At 43.1% G+C, this 13,491-nt stretch overlaps 1 protein-coding gene across 3 annotated transcripts in view; it reads left to right on the forward strand.

Annotated features, from left to right (window-relative positions):
* Nucleotides 1–13,491, forward strand: part of NF1 (neurofibromin 1) — a 224,132-nt gene that overhangs the window by 187,923 nt on the left and 22,718 nt on the right. For all 3 annotated transcript variants that reach the window (XM_073664574.1, XM_073664575.1, XM_073664576.1), the window contains exons 47-49: nt 2,541–2,670; nt 6,308–6,439; nt 12,961–13,096. In XM_073664574.1, coding sequence (XP_073520675.1) covers nt 2,541–2,670; nt 6,308–6,439; nt 12,961–13,096 — 398 coding nt within the window. The remainder of the gene's footprint in view (nt 1–2,540; nt 2,671–6,307; nt 6,440–12,960; nt 13,097–13,491) is intronic.

Below are 13,491 nucleotides of genomic sequence, written 5' to 3' on the forward strand. Positions count from 1 at the left end.
TGATACACTCGCAGTCAAAATTATTGGGCTATGTTGGTATAGTTGTGCAAAAGATCTGACACAATATTTGGGCTTGTGTTTTGAGAAGCCATAGCACAGGTGAGAACAGCTTAAAGAGGTTGCCTCATGACAGATATTTATAATTATCAAATGCGGGTCTGACCTCTGTGAGCCCAACCCTACAGAATGGGGGGCCCCTGTTCTATCTGGTGCGCAGCCATGTGACTGTAGAAGTAGTAGCACATGTGCGATGAGGTACCCTGTTCTGGAGATAGGTGTGAGTCCAAGAGGCCGGACTTTTATCTACTAGACGATTTACAGGATATCCCAGGGATGTGTCATTAATGCCCCTTACAAGGCAACCCCATTAAAGTGGCTTTATACATCAGGTTAATATTGGACGAGCTCACTCTATAGACTAGGCAGGGGTTGGCTGCAGCTCATCAATATTCCGTTAGAGCAGATGTCCACTCTTATGAAATAGTAAAGGCTGCAGCCAGTCAGTGGTCAGTGATTGACTGCAGTGGTCAGGTGACACAACATTGTCATGTAACCCGCCAGGTACGGCAGTGCCGTTGTCCGAGAAACACTGTATTTTGTATGTTCAGCTATATATGGCAAGTTTTTATCTTGTTTGCCCTATTTACATGAACATGCAGATCAGCATGGTGGCTCAGTGGTTAGCACTGTTGCTTTGCAGCACTGGGGTCCTGGGTTCAAATCTCACCAAGGACATCTGCAAGGAGTTTGCATGTTCTAGATAATGTGATAGATAAGATGTAAAATGTGGACATGAATTTAGTCATTTCTGAAGCATTGTGCAGGAATAAAGGCCCCGTCACACTTAGCGACGCTGCAACGATCCCGACAACGATACGACCTGTCAGGGATCGTTGCTGCGTCGCTATGTGATCGCTGGTGAGCTGTCAAACAGGCAGGCTCACCAACAATCAGGGGAGCAGCGACATCGTGGAAAGAATTTTTCCACAATGTCCTGCTCCTGGTTACCAGCCTGCTGCTGAAGCAGGAGCAGGCTGGTAACCATGGTAATCATCGGGTTTCTAGGGGCACACGCGCACCTAGTAACCTGTTGTTTATCATGGTTGCCACTCTGCTACAGTGAGCAGGAGGTTACCGCTCACTTTAGCAGGCTCGTAACCATGATAAACAGCGGGTTACTAAGTGCGCGTGTGCCCCTAGTAACCCGATGTTTATCATGGTTACCAGCCTGATCGCTGCTCCCGCTGGTCACACACAGCGATGTGTGCTGACCAGCGGGAGGGCAACGACTGAAAAATGGTCCAGGACACTTTGCAGCGATCAGCGACCTCACAGCAGGGGCCTGATCGCTGCAAAGTGTCACACATAGCGACATCGCTGGTGAGGTCGCTGTTGCGTCACCAAAACCGTGACACAGCAGCGATCTCGCTATGTGAGACGGGGGCTTAAGTGTGTGTGTGCGGCAGTTCAGTGGTAGAAAGTGCTACAGTAGGTGTCCTGCTTTTCCCCTTCCCCCAACTGTGTAAAAAAAAAAAAAAAAAAACACTAAACTATGCAGTCTTCCCTTACTTGGCACGCTTGTTGGAGTGTGGAATAAGGCATATGTAATTTCAACAAATGTTATGACCTACATTTTTTTTATGTGAATGTGCAGCCTTTGACCTGAAATCTGTCACATACCAAACAGGGCCATAATCTCCCCTGACTCATAGTTAGCCTGCTGTGATCAATGGCTGCATGATGACTGCTATAGGGAGAGGAGGCAAATAGACGGCCATCAACCGTACTGTTTATCTTACAGATGTGGTAAAATCCAAAATGCTAATATCTAGAAGCAACTCCAAACAGTATCTCCAGCTTAACCTTGAAGGGTGGGTCAGTCTTGGCAGAATATGCCGACGCTATGTGATATTTGCCATTCCTTGTCAGGATTGTGTGTGTGGGTTCTGTCAGACACCCACAGACAACCTTTCCTGTGGAAATATTATTTAGGACATTTCATAACTTTCCCAAATTCTTATGAAAAAATATTCCTCACAAACTTCATTGAACTACTGTACCCAATTTATTATATATTTTAGGAATTGGATTCGGTCCAATTTCATACCGACTCCAACTCCACAGCCCTGGTTATAACAGCACAAACCTTGACACCCAATTTCCGCATCAGCTGAACCTTATTAGTAATTTAGATTTTTTTTTCTTTCTACATGTCATATAGAAATGATGTTATAGGGGAAGGTAAAACCTAGCTGTGAGATGGAAACAGCCTGCATATTGAACTGAAACAATCTGGTCTTGTGTTAATCTTCAAATCGCTAGTCACAATTTCCCAGAATAATGCAGAGGTCTGGGTTCATTTCCTAAATGATGCAGTCCTTTTTTTTATCTGTAGTTTTTCAGTTTTAAAGTAAAAAATTTTCTTTCTTGTTTTTAAATTTTTTTTTATCTTTTTTATTGTGCTTACATATTGTATGTGGTATACAGGGAGGCATAGGATTAAAAACTTGCTTATTTCATTTATTTATTTATTTTTCTAGAGTCCAGAAGAAGTCTTTATGGAGATCCGGAATCCTCTAGAAGAATGGCATTGTAAACAAATGGACCATTTTGTTGGCCTCAATTTCAACTCTAACTTCAACTTTGCACTAGTTGGGCACTTGCTAAAAGGTGAGAAGGTTTTAAAAATCATGTCTTTTGTACTGGGCAATAATGATGCCAAAGCCATATTGCTAAGCAATAAGAGCTAGTTTGCGCTTGCCAAACTCATGGGTCAATATATTAAAGGGGTTTTCTGAGAAATTTAATAATTTAAATGTATTTTATTTTTTATTACAAATTTTACTAAATACCTCTAGAAAAAAGGTAAGCTTTATTTAGTGCACTGTCAGGATTTTAAATGCCATCTGACATCTATAGCAGTCAGCCATCACAGCCATCATATCGATTGTTTCGTCCTGCAAGAACATATGCAGACAACGCTCATTGACTATGTCTTGTTGACTTGTTGCGTAAAGACATCTGTTAAAGACAGACGTCGGGTGAGAGCAGAATTCTTCAGGTATTGTGAAGTGTATTCCTCTGTTCACTGAACCTGACAGGACACCACAGAAGAGCTGAGGGGACGAAAGCAGAAGACTTTCTTTAGCTTACTGAGATTGAGATAAATGTTCCGTCAGCCTGACCGGTTTAGTGGAGGGCAGAACGGCATGGAGCTACTGGAATAAACGCATACATTTTTACTCAGGATACTCATGATTCTGAGCGGATTCTGTCAGACTTACTGACAAGAAATGCCTGGACCTACCGAACACAGTTGTATTGTTTATTCCAGCAGCTCCTGTCCTGTCAGGTTCAGTGACCAGAAAAATACGTGTTCACGATGCTGCCCTTACCAGACGTCTATCTCTAGCAGATGTCTTTACCCAACCCGTCCTACTAGGTGACAGCTGGAAAACTGCTGTAGATGGCCGCTGATATATTTAAAATGTTGCTATTGCACAATACAAAGCTTTTTTTTTTTTTGCTAAATAAAGGTATTTAGTAAAAATTATAATATTTAAATGTATTTTCATTTATTTTATAACATTTTTTTGAGAACCCCATTAAGAATGTGTTGAGCGTGTTTGGTAAAATTTCAGTTTAAAACCACTCATCCGCACCCAAATCCCCATTCACCATATCCAGCCAACACTGGCAAAGGTAACATTCGACAATCTGCCCTAAGGTGTGTTTATTGGTGAGGAGACCTGTCCTCATTACCCTCGCACTCTTCTCAGGAAAACATTATTTTTTTCGCTCTCAAGGCTATCGCCATGAGATGGATGGATAGAAGAAACCCCGTAGATTTCACACTGGGTCAATATGGTAAATACTGCAGGTTTCTATGAGAGGGTGGTATTTAAAAATAGACATTGTCCTCAAAAATGTGATCAGGTATGGAAGCCTTTGTTTGATTAGTCCCCAGGTGATGGCGTATTCTCTCATGATAAAGTATGTGATATTTGGTGCCTGACATGGGCGTCTTATGCTCTTGGTTAGGCCCATGGCATGCTAAGGGCAAAGTTAAATTTGCCAGACAGTATTAATGAGCAATGAGAAATGCCTTTTTTTTTTGTTCTATGATGTAACCTTATGTCGTATAATCTTAAATAAAACGAGTTTAAAAAAAAAAAAAGTTAACATTTGACATGTTTGCATAACCTAAATAAGGTGTCATTTGTTTTCGTTATACCAAAATAAAGGGGTTGTCTGGGCAAATAGTAATAGACTAAAAGCAAAGTCACAATTAAAAGAATTAAAATTCCCCCAAGATACAAGAAAAAAAAAACATAGCAGAAAAGGGCAGCAGTGTTTACCTGCCCAGGTCTTCAGAACTAACGCTCTACCAGGATGCAGCAAATCCATATAATAAAGATGGCGGCAACACAGGTGCAAAATACTGATGAGACAATCACTCGCAACTAGGGTTGAGCGAGTATGTTCTGTCCAGTATGCTCGGGCCGAGCTCTGAGTAGTTATAGCTGCTCGGTGATATGGTTGAATCATGGTGTGCATGATTTGCAACTGTTTGACAGTTTTATTACATGTGAGGAATGTCTATTTCTTAAACATTCCTCACATGTAATAAAACTGTCAAACCGTTGCAAATCATGCACACGGGAGCTATTCAACCATATCACCGAGCAGCTATAAATACTCGGAGCTCGGCCCGAGCATACTCGCCGAAAGGGTTAATAGAACATACTCGCTCAACACTACTCACAACCTACCATGTCATTGGGGGAGTGGGGGGTTGCTTAGTTGTAATATTGCACACAAAAAGGCTTGTATAGGGTGGTGTTCACAAATGGATAGTGCACAGTATCTGGCTTACAGCCTATTAGTTATGCCCATACTATTAAATTAGGCGGGCTGTCCAGTACTATCTGAGTGCACCCCATGAGAAAAGACACCCTAGTTTACAATGCCAGCACTGATGGGCCTGGCTGCACCCTGGAATAAAAAAGTGCAAAATTACATATATACAGTATATGAGGTATTGGTTAATATTTTGGCCAAAATACGCAAGCTCACAACCCGCGTCAAGGGTCCTCATGCTTGCGAGTCTGTACGCTAAACTAAAAGCAAAGCCACAGTAAGAATTAAAATTCCCCCAAGGATTGTTTTTTTGTTCTATGATGTATCCTTGTTATGTTGTATAATTTTCAATAAAACGAGTTTAAAAAAAAATAACGTTTGACATGTTTGCATAACATAAATAAGGTGTCATTTTTTTCGTTATACAAAAATGAAGGGGTTAGCTGGGCAAATAATATTAGATACATAATATCAAATTTGTGGAAATCTTACACCCTGCACCCTCATCAGTCAGGTCCTTATTAGCCCCAGTGACCAGATGTAAATATTGACCTGAGCTGAACAGCACAGCTCTTTTCAGTGTCTAGTATTCTCTGCTGAGAACTGCAGATAAGTTCTTATTCTTTTATGTAGAAGCTAATCTTCAATTCGCTGAATATGTGACCTCAAGGTTGCAGTTAAGTCAACAAAGATCGATGGTGAACAGTTTAAAATCGGACAACTTCTTGAATCCTACAGCAGCATAAACCTAATATTTGCCCATGTCTCTCAGCTACAACCTTGCTCCATTCTGCCTAAAACGATGCATGTGGAATATAAATATTAGAACGGTATTAAAGGGGAGGACCACTACTGGACAGCCACTTCTTAAAGATGTTGTCCACTACTTTTTCATTGATGACCTATTCTTAGGATAGGTCATCAATGTCTGATTGGCCAGGGTCCGACACCCTGCACCACCGCCGATCAGCTGTTATCAGTGTTGGTGGCCACCAGCTGGAAGTACTCACATGCGGAGCTGGTCGTCTTCTGATTTGAATAGAAGGTGGATGTGTAGTACCTTGCGGCGGCCACTATCAGAAGACGGCCAGCTCTGCAAGTGAGTACTTCCAGTCACCGCTGACCACCGATAACAGCTGATTGGCAGGGGTGCCAGGTATCAGACCCCGGCCAATCAGACATTGATGACCTATCCCAAAGATGGGTCATCAATGAAAAAGTAGTGGACAACCTCTTTAACACCTAAACTGACCTTTCCTCTGATTCCATCGCCGCGTCTTCCAGCAGTGATGGCCTTGTTCTGCCAACATCGGAGGAACAGCACCGGTCTGAGAAGGAAGGATATGTTTTTATGATGGGCAGTTTAGCTCTTCGGGGTTGTCCGGTAGTGGAAAACTCTTTAAGGCAATCTTTTAAACGACTCTAAACAAATTATTTAATTCCTTAGGTTATCGACATCCCTCTCCTACTACCGTGGCAAGAACAATACGGATCCTTCACACTTTGCTTGCCCTTGTAAACAAACACACGAATTGTGATAAGTTTGAAGTCAATACTCAGAGTGTTGCATATTTAGCAGGTAAGCATTTTCTATTGCCATTTTCCCTACTAAAGAGTTTTGCTTTTATTACAGAGCCAGTGTAGAAATGTATGGAGCTATGTGCTGCTTCTTCAGTGCCATATCTGAATTTGTGTTTGTGGACATGTTCTCTAGAATTTGTGCTTCTGGGAAGAATACATCATGTTCTGATACATGGTCCAGTAGAACTTGGCAACAAATTTTCTTTCAGGAATCCAGAGTCTGAAGTTAATGGGGTTATCCAGGTTTGGGATGAAAGTCTACAATCACTTTGACTATAGACATCTGAATCCTCACAGGGTGTGCACCATATTCTGATAGGAGTTTCTGGTGCTGGCGGTGAAAAGGGACAATCACGTGACCGCAAGTATGTGATTTGCATACTTCTGGCTGCATTCTGACTAGAGGTGGGCGGCCTTGCTCAATACAAGTGATAACATCAGGTCAGCATGTGGCCGTATGCATGCAAATCACTTACTTGTGGTCACATGACCTCCCACTCTCACCACTGGCGCGGGAGAATCCTGACAGCATGCAGTGCGCATGCTATGCAGATTGAAAAGTCTGCAGTCACATATAGTGGAGGTACAGCAAGAGAACACATGCATTATCTATGACTATGTGGAGTCTTGAGATGGATGTGGGCATGTGTACAAAGTACTTCAAATTTCTGGTTCTATTAAACTACAGCAAATCTTTCTGTAATAATATAATTCAATGGAATGGTGGTGCTAATGGGTATGCCCTATATTTGCTGCAAGAGAGGACAACTACCACAGTTGTCTGACGTTTTCAAGATAAAAAATATATACAAAACAACTTGCGCTAGTGTATAGGGTATGTGGCAAGAAATAGCAATGAAGATGTTAAAATTGTCCAATTTTATTACCGTATATTCCGGCGTATAAGACGACCTGGTGTATAAGACGACCCCCCTACTTTCCTGTTAAAATATCGAGTTTAGGATATATTCACCGTATAAGACTACCCCTTTTCCAACGCATACCAAACACCGGTAAAAATTTAAAAAAAACAGATTTGAATTTAACATGGTCCTTTTTTAATTTAAATTCTTATGACATGCAGGTATATAGCAGGAAAACTGTCACTCATAAACATATTAAAATAGGGGGGACCCCACGTCATTTTTTGGGGGGGTCCCCCATTCTAATAGCTAGTAAAGGCTAGGTATTCAGCTGGGGGCTGATATTAGTAGCCTGGGAAGCTCCGTGGGTATTACCCTCTTCCCAGACTTCAAACATCTGCCCCAGCCGTCTGCTTAACCTCCGCTAGAGACTATAATGATGGTGGATCCCACGCCAATTTTCTTTTTAAAAAATCCTTTATTTTAACACTAAATGACAATTGAGGGGTTAATAAAGATGCAGTCCCTAAATTATTAATTTTGTAATTAATTTTTCCCAAAAATGTTGACGTGGGGCTTCGCCATATTTTTGTGTCCAGCCAGGTACAGCAGGCAGGAACGGGCTGCCCCCAACCACCAGCTGCCTATTTGTACCTGGCCGGACACAACAATATAGGGAAGCCCTTTTTTGTTAAATTATTTCATGAAATAATTAAAAAAAAAAATACGTGGGGCTTCGCCCTATTTTTGTGTCCAGCCAGGTACAACTAGGCAGCTGGGGGCTGGAATCTGCAGCGCAGGGAGGCCCAAGCTTTCTGGGCCCCCCCCGCTGCAAATTGCAGTCCGCAGCCACCCCGGAAAATGGCGCGTTCATAGAAGCGCCATCTTCTGGCGCTGTACCCAACTCATCCAGGGCCCTGGTGCGGTGGCTCACTGGGTAATAAAGGGGTTAGGGCCAGCTTGGCATTATCAGCTGGCCCTAAGCCCGAAATTCATGGGGTCACGCCAATATTAGACATGACCACCATGAATTTCTAGTAAAGTAATTAAAAAAACACAACACCCAGAAAAAAGTCCTTTAATTGAAATAAAGACACAATTTTTTAATGTTCTAAATTAAACCATACTTACCATCACGCCCATTCCAGCTGAAGCCAACGATCTCCTGCAATAAAAGTAAAATAATAAAGCAACCTCATCCTTACCTCTCCATGGTTCCCAGGACCGGTCCAGCTCTGCTACATTCACATGACAGGCTGGACCGCAGCAGAACGCTGCCGTTCAGCTTGCCATGCGGCAGACACTGAGAAGCGCAGGCATGCTTGTGCTCCTCAGTGTCTGACTGTGACGGCATCCAGATGAGCCGAGATCATGTCCAATTAACTCGGCTCACCTCATGCACGTCACTGACAGCGTGGGAAAATTCTCCTGCTCCCCGCATGCGCAGTAGAAGTTTCCCACGCTGTCAGTGACGGACGTCCAGGAGGTGAGCTGAGTTCATTGTCGGCTCATCTGGATGCCGTCACAGTCAGACACTGAGGAGCGCAAGCATGCCTGCGCTTCTCAGTGTCTGCGGGATGACAGGCTGGATGGCAGCGTTCTGCTGCGGTCCAGCCTGTCATCTCGATGTAGCAGAGCTGGACCCGTCCTGGGAACCATGGAAAGGTAAGGATGAGGTTGGTTTATTATTTTTCTTTTATTGCAGGAGATCGTTGGCTTCAGCTGGAATGGGCGTGATGGTAAGTATGGTTTAATTTAGAACAATAAAGAATTGTGTGTTTATTTCAATTAAAGGACTTTATTCTGGGTGTTTGTGTTTTTTTTAACTTTGACTATGGGGTTAGTAATGGGGGTGTCTTATAGACGCCTCTCCATTACTAACCTGGGCTTGATGTCAGCTGGCATTATAAGCCCTATTACCCCACTGCCACCGCTACAGGGCAGTGGGAAGAGCGAGGCTAAGTGCCAGAATTGGCGCATCCTATGGATGTGCCATTTCTGGGGCGGCTGACGGCTGGTGTTTCTAGCCTGGGAGGGGGCCAATATTCATGGTACCCTTCCTGGGCTATTAATATCAGCCCCCAGCTGTCTGCCTAGCCTTTGCTAGCTATTAAAATAGGGGGGACCCCACGTCATTTTTTTGGGATCCCCCATTTTAATAGCTAGTAAAGGCTAGGTATTCAGCTGGGGGCTGATATTAGTAGCCTGGGAAGCTCCGTGGGTATTACCCCCTTCCCAGGCTTCAAACATTTGCCCCAGCTGTCTGCTTAACCTCCGCTAGAGACTAAAATTAAGGGGAACCCCACGCCAATTTTTTTTTTAATAAATCCGTTATTTTAACACTAGATGACAAGTACAGTAACCAGCACTGTCACTGTACTTCATATATATGTGACTGACATGTTTCTATCTATCTAATCTATGTGTGATGCTCTATTCTTTCTGTTATAAATTGTCGGGTACAGATGCTGAATTGCCGGCCGGCTTTTTTAAAGAGACGGTGCATGAAAACACTATTATTTGTTTTAATAAATCCTTTACACTAAATGACAAGTACAGTAAGCAATACTGTCACTGTACTTCATATATATGTGACTGACATGTTTCTATCTATCTAATCTATGTGTGAAGCTCTATTCTTTATATTCTAAATTGTCGGGTGCCGGCTTATGCCGCTGCTGAATTGCCGGCTTTTCATATATTGTCACAGAAGCGATGCGAACTTCCCTGCTCCGGACACAGCGCAGCGCTTCTGTGACAAGTGAAAGCTGTCGGCACAGAAGCCCTGCGCTGTGTCCGGAGCTGGGAATACGCAGCGATGTGTCAGTTTCAGCACAGAAGCGCTGACTGTCTGGACCTACCGCCGCCGTATTTTAACTCCCTCCACCTTATATTAACTCCGACATGGCAGGGATACAGCCACGGCAGCTTATTAACACCCCCAGAGTATCCCCGCATGTCAATTTCTGAAAGTTCAAAAGCATTACCGGCGTATAAGACGACCCCAGACTAGACAGAAGATTTTTCAGTCTTCAAAAGTCGTCTTATACGCCGGAATATACGGTAAATACGTAGGTTACAAGAAGTTAAAAATCATTGTTTTAAAAGGTGGCTAGTAGGCTAAAAGCAATGGGAGGAGGAAAGATAGGATAGGAGCCCTAGAAGTTTTTCCTGGTTGAGAGGCAGTTATGAGCTTCCTGGAGGGTCTTTTGATGACCAGGTCGGAGGGCCCCCCTTATATGGAGAAAAGGAAGGGAATTGTTTAGTGGCAAGTTTTAGAGGTTGCCTTCTTATATTATTGAGATATCTAGTTACCTGATCGGAGGTGTAGGAGGGTTTTGGGGAAGGGGTCTGATCAGGTGTGGGTTATCCACTTTCCAGTTAGACTGCAAGGGAGTGAGAGTGGATTTTCCTTCAGTCACAGGAGGTCTTAGTTGCCTAGGGAAGGAAGGGGGGAGAAAAATGGGTTTTTGTACCTGTGTTGGTCGATTGTAGTTAGAAGGTTTGGATGCAGAGAAGGGGGGCGGCTTCCACTTGTGGAGTGAAGGCAGTAACCTATATTTAGGGACAAAGGGAGTGGGAAAAAAGATTAATAGGGAATGATAGTATTTTATAACGAGTACTGCTACAGAGCAGTGGTGGAATATACCTGTACAGGTCGAGTCACTTATTTGTTGCTGACTGGTGCTGTTTAGCAGGAGACCCGCATTTAGTAGTTGCAAGGTGCTAAACACTGGTGGGTGTATTCGTGGACCCAGGAGTAGTTAAAGCAAATGGGTTCCTTGCTGGAGTGGAGCGGGGTAGAATTCCTGCAGCACTAGTAGCGGGTGGCTTGTCTTGGTTTTATAGAAGTAGGGGCAGTCCCCTGCCTGACCACTGTTGTTTTAAATCCTTGCGTGGGTCAGAGAAAACAAATCACAGCGTGCATAGAACAGTCCAGGGAGCTGCACGTATTGTAGCAAGTTGGCACAATGACTTACGGTTCAGTCGCACTCTTCTTGTCAGTTGTGGATATCCAATGTCAGTGGACCTGTGTGGCTGCCTGTCCGTGTGGCAGAAGAAGCTTCCTCCGCTGCATGAATAAGCTCTGGTGGCGTGGTGCGCTCTCCCCAATCTCTGTGTGTCGGCACTCGGCGGTGCAGTAGAGGACCTGCGCGCTCGTGCACACTGGCCGCTTGAGGACCTGCGTGGCGTCACGTCACGTGGGTGAGTACCGGTACGGTGGCCTATGGGGATCAGAAAGGCTGATGCGTTTCGGAAACTCCGGTTTCCTTCTTCAGAGCTGATCCCTAGGCACTTGTGGGTCCTTTTTATAGGTCTATGGGTGGGAGTGTACCAATGGGCAGGTAGCTGTCAGTTTTTTAGTGTACCAATGGGCAGGTAGCTGTCACTTTTTAATTTTCATTTTTATTCAGTTTTACAATTGGCTTGTTAAAGGGTATGTTATCAGAAGGATTCATGAGATCCTTGCAGTTTTTACACTGACCATTGCACCATATAAGTGGCCGGATTAGCAGGATTGCTGTGCATGGGATCACCTGTATATAGATAACATAGGATCACACCGTTTACAATTGGAGATGATCGCAGGTCACCTCCTCCCCCTCCCTGCCTGCACAATGATCTTTGCACAGATAACAGTGCATGTCTAGAAAACTCACATTAGTCAATGAACATCTCTTGCCTATTGTGGCTGTTGTAATTCATGACTCTGAATGCTGGTATACTGTAGCTCATGGAAGATGGCCACTGCCAAAATCATGACCAGAAAAATGGAATAAAGAAAATCTACCAACAAAAAGACCAGATTAAAAAAATTATTTTCTTATTTCTATTAATAAAAGTACTGTAGGTAATACAACATATGTCACCTGTAACCTTATTTATCCTATTAAGACGAGGCTCGACAACGGTTTCCTCAAAGTCGGAGATTTTAGTAAATTGCAGTGGTCTAGCTGGGGACATTGTTGGCAAAGGAGCTTCTTGTATGTTCGTGTAACAGACTCCTATCAGACATGATTCATAGTTTGTAAACTTGTAACTCACTGCCGTTAAATGCACGTGAATGGGATTTTACAGAACCGTTGTTCTAGAACCCTGGTTACATGCTGCAGAATCATGCACAAGTTTGTGGCAAACTCCTCATGCAAAAAAGACTCATGTGAAAAAGACTGAGGTCACAATAAAAAAAAGATTTAGGCTGTGTGCCCACGTAGCATTTTTCAAGCGTATATGCTGCGGAATTTCCGCAGCGTAAACGCTTGAAAAACGCATGTATATCCGCACCCCATGGTCCCCAATGGGATTCCGCAAGTTCTATGCACATGCTGCGGATTTTTCCGCAGCGTTTATGCCGCGTTCAAAAATCCGCAGCATGTCATTTAATTTTGCGTTTCCGCAAGCGGAATTGCCTTTGTCCAATGCATAAAAAACGCAAGGCAATTCCGCATGTGGAAAACGCGTGATAAACGCGCGAAAAATGCGCGATAAACACGTGCGGAATTCCGCATGCGTTTTTCCAGGAGAGGACTTGCATTTATGCAGCAGAAATTTTCTGCTTCATAAATGCAACGTGGGCACATAGCCTTAAAACATATGTAGAAGTGAATAATGAAATTGCATGCGACTTTCATGTGTTTCTCTTGTATGTGTCTAGCATTACTTACAGTGTCTGAAGAGGTGAGGAGTCGCTGCAGCTTGAAACACAGAAAATCACTGTTACTCACAGATGTTTCAATGGAAAATGTTCCTATGGATACATATCCGATGCACCACAGTGATCCCACCTGCAGGTCATTGTCCCATCTATACTCTTTAAAAGTCATCAGTAGTGTACAGAGGTTTTTATATTAAATGTATGATGCAAAAGCTATAACTTATTTATAGTTATAAAGGGAACATTTCCTATTTGTTAAATAATGTTTTTATTTTAAGTATTTTTTTATACATTTTTATGTTTTTAACATTTTACATATTTCTGTACTTAAAAATTGCAATTTTTACACTGGCCACTAGGTCTCACACTAGACTCATACTTCCTGTTTGTTACAAAAGACTTTTCAGTAATATCATCATGACAGACCGGTAACTTCTCTATATGCCGTAGATAACGCAGGATCCACCATTCACATTAGGTAATGGGCACATCTCACCTCCTCCTCCTCCATTCATAATGACCTTTGTCCAC

This window comes from Phyllobates terribilis, unplaced genomic scaffold, assembly GCF_046119375.1.
Source record: "Phyllobates terribilis strain yellow unplaced genomic scaffold, ASM4611937v1 Scaffold_2__4_contigs__length_985480577, whole genome shotgun sequence".
In the NCBI taxonomy this organism is placed as follows: Eukaryota; Metazoa; Chordata; class Amphibia; order Anura; family Dendrobatidae; genus Phyllobates; species Phyllobates terribilis.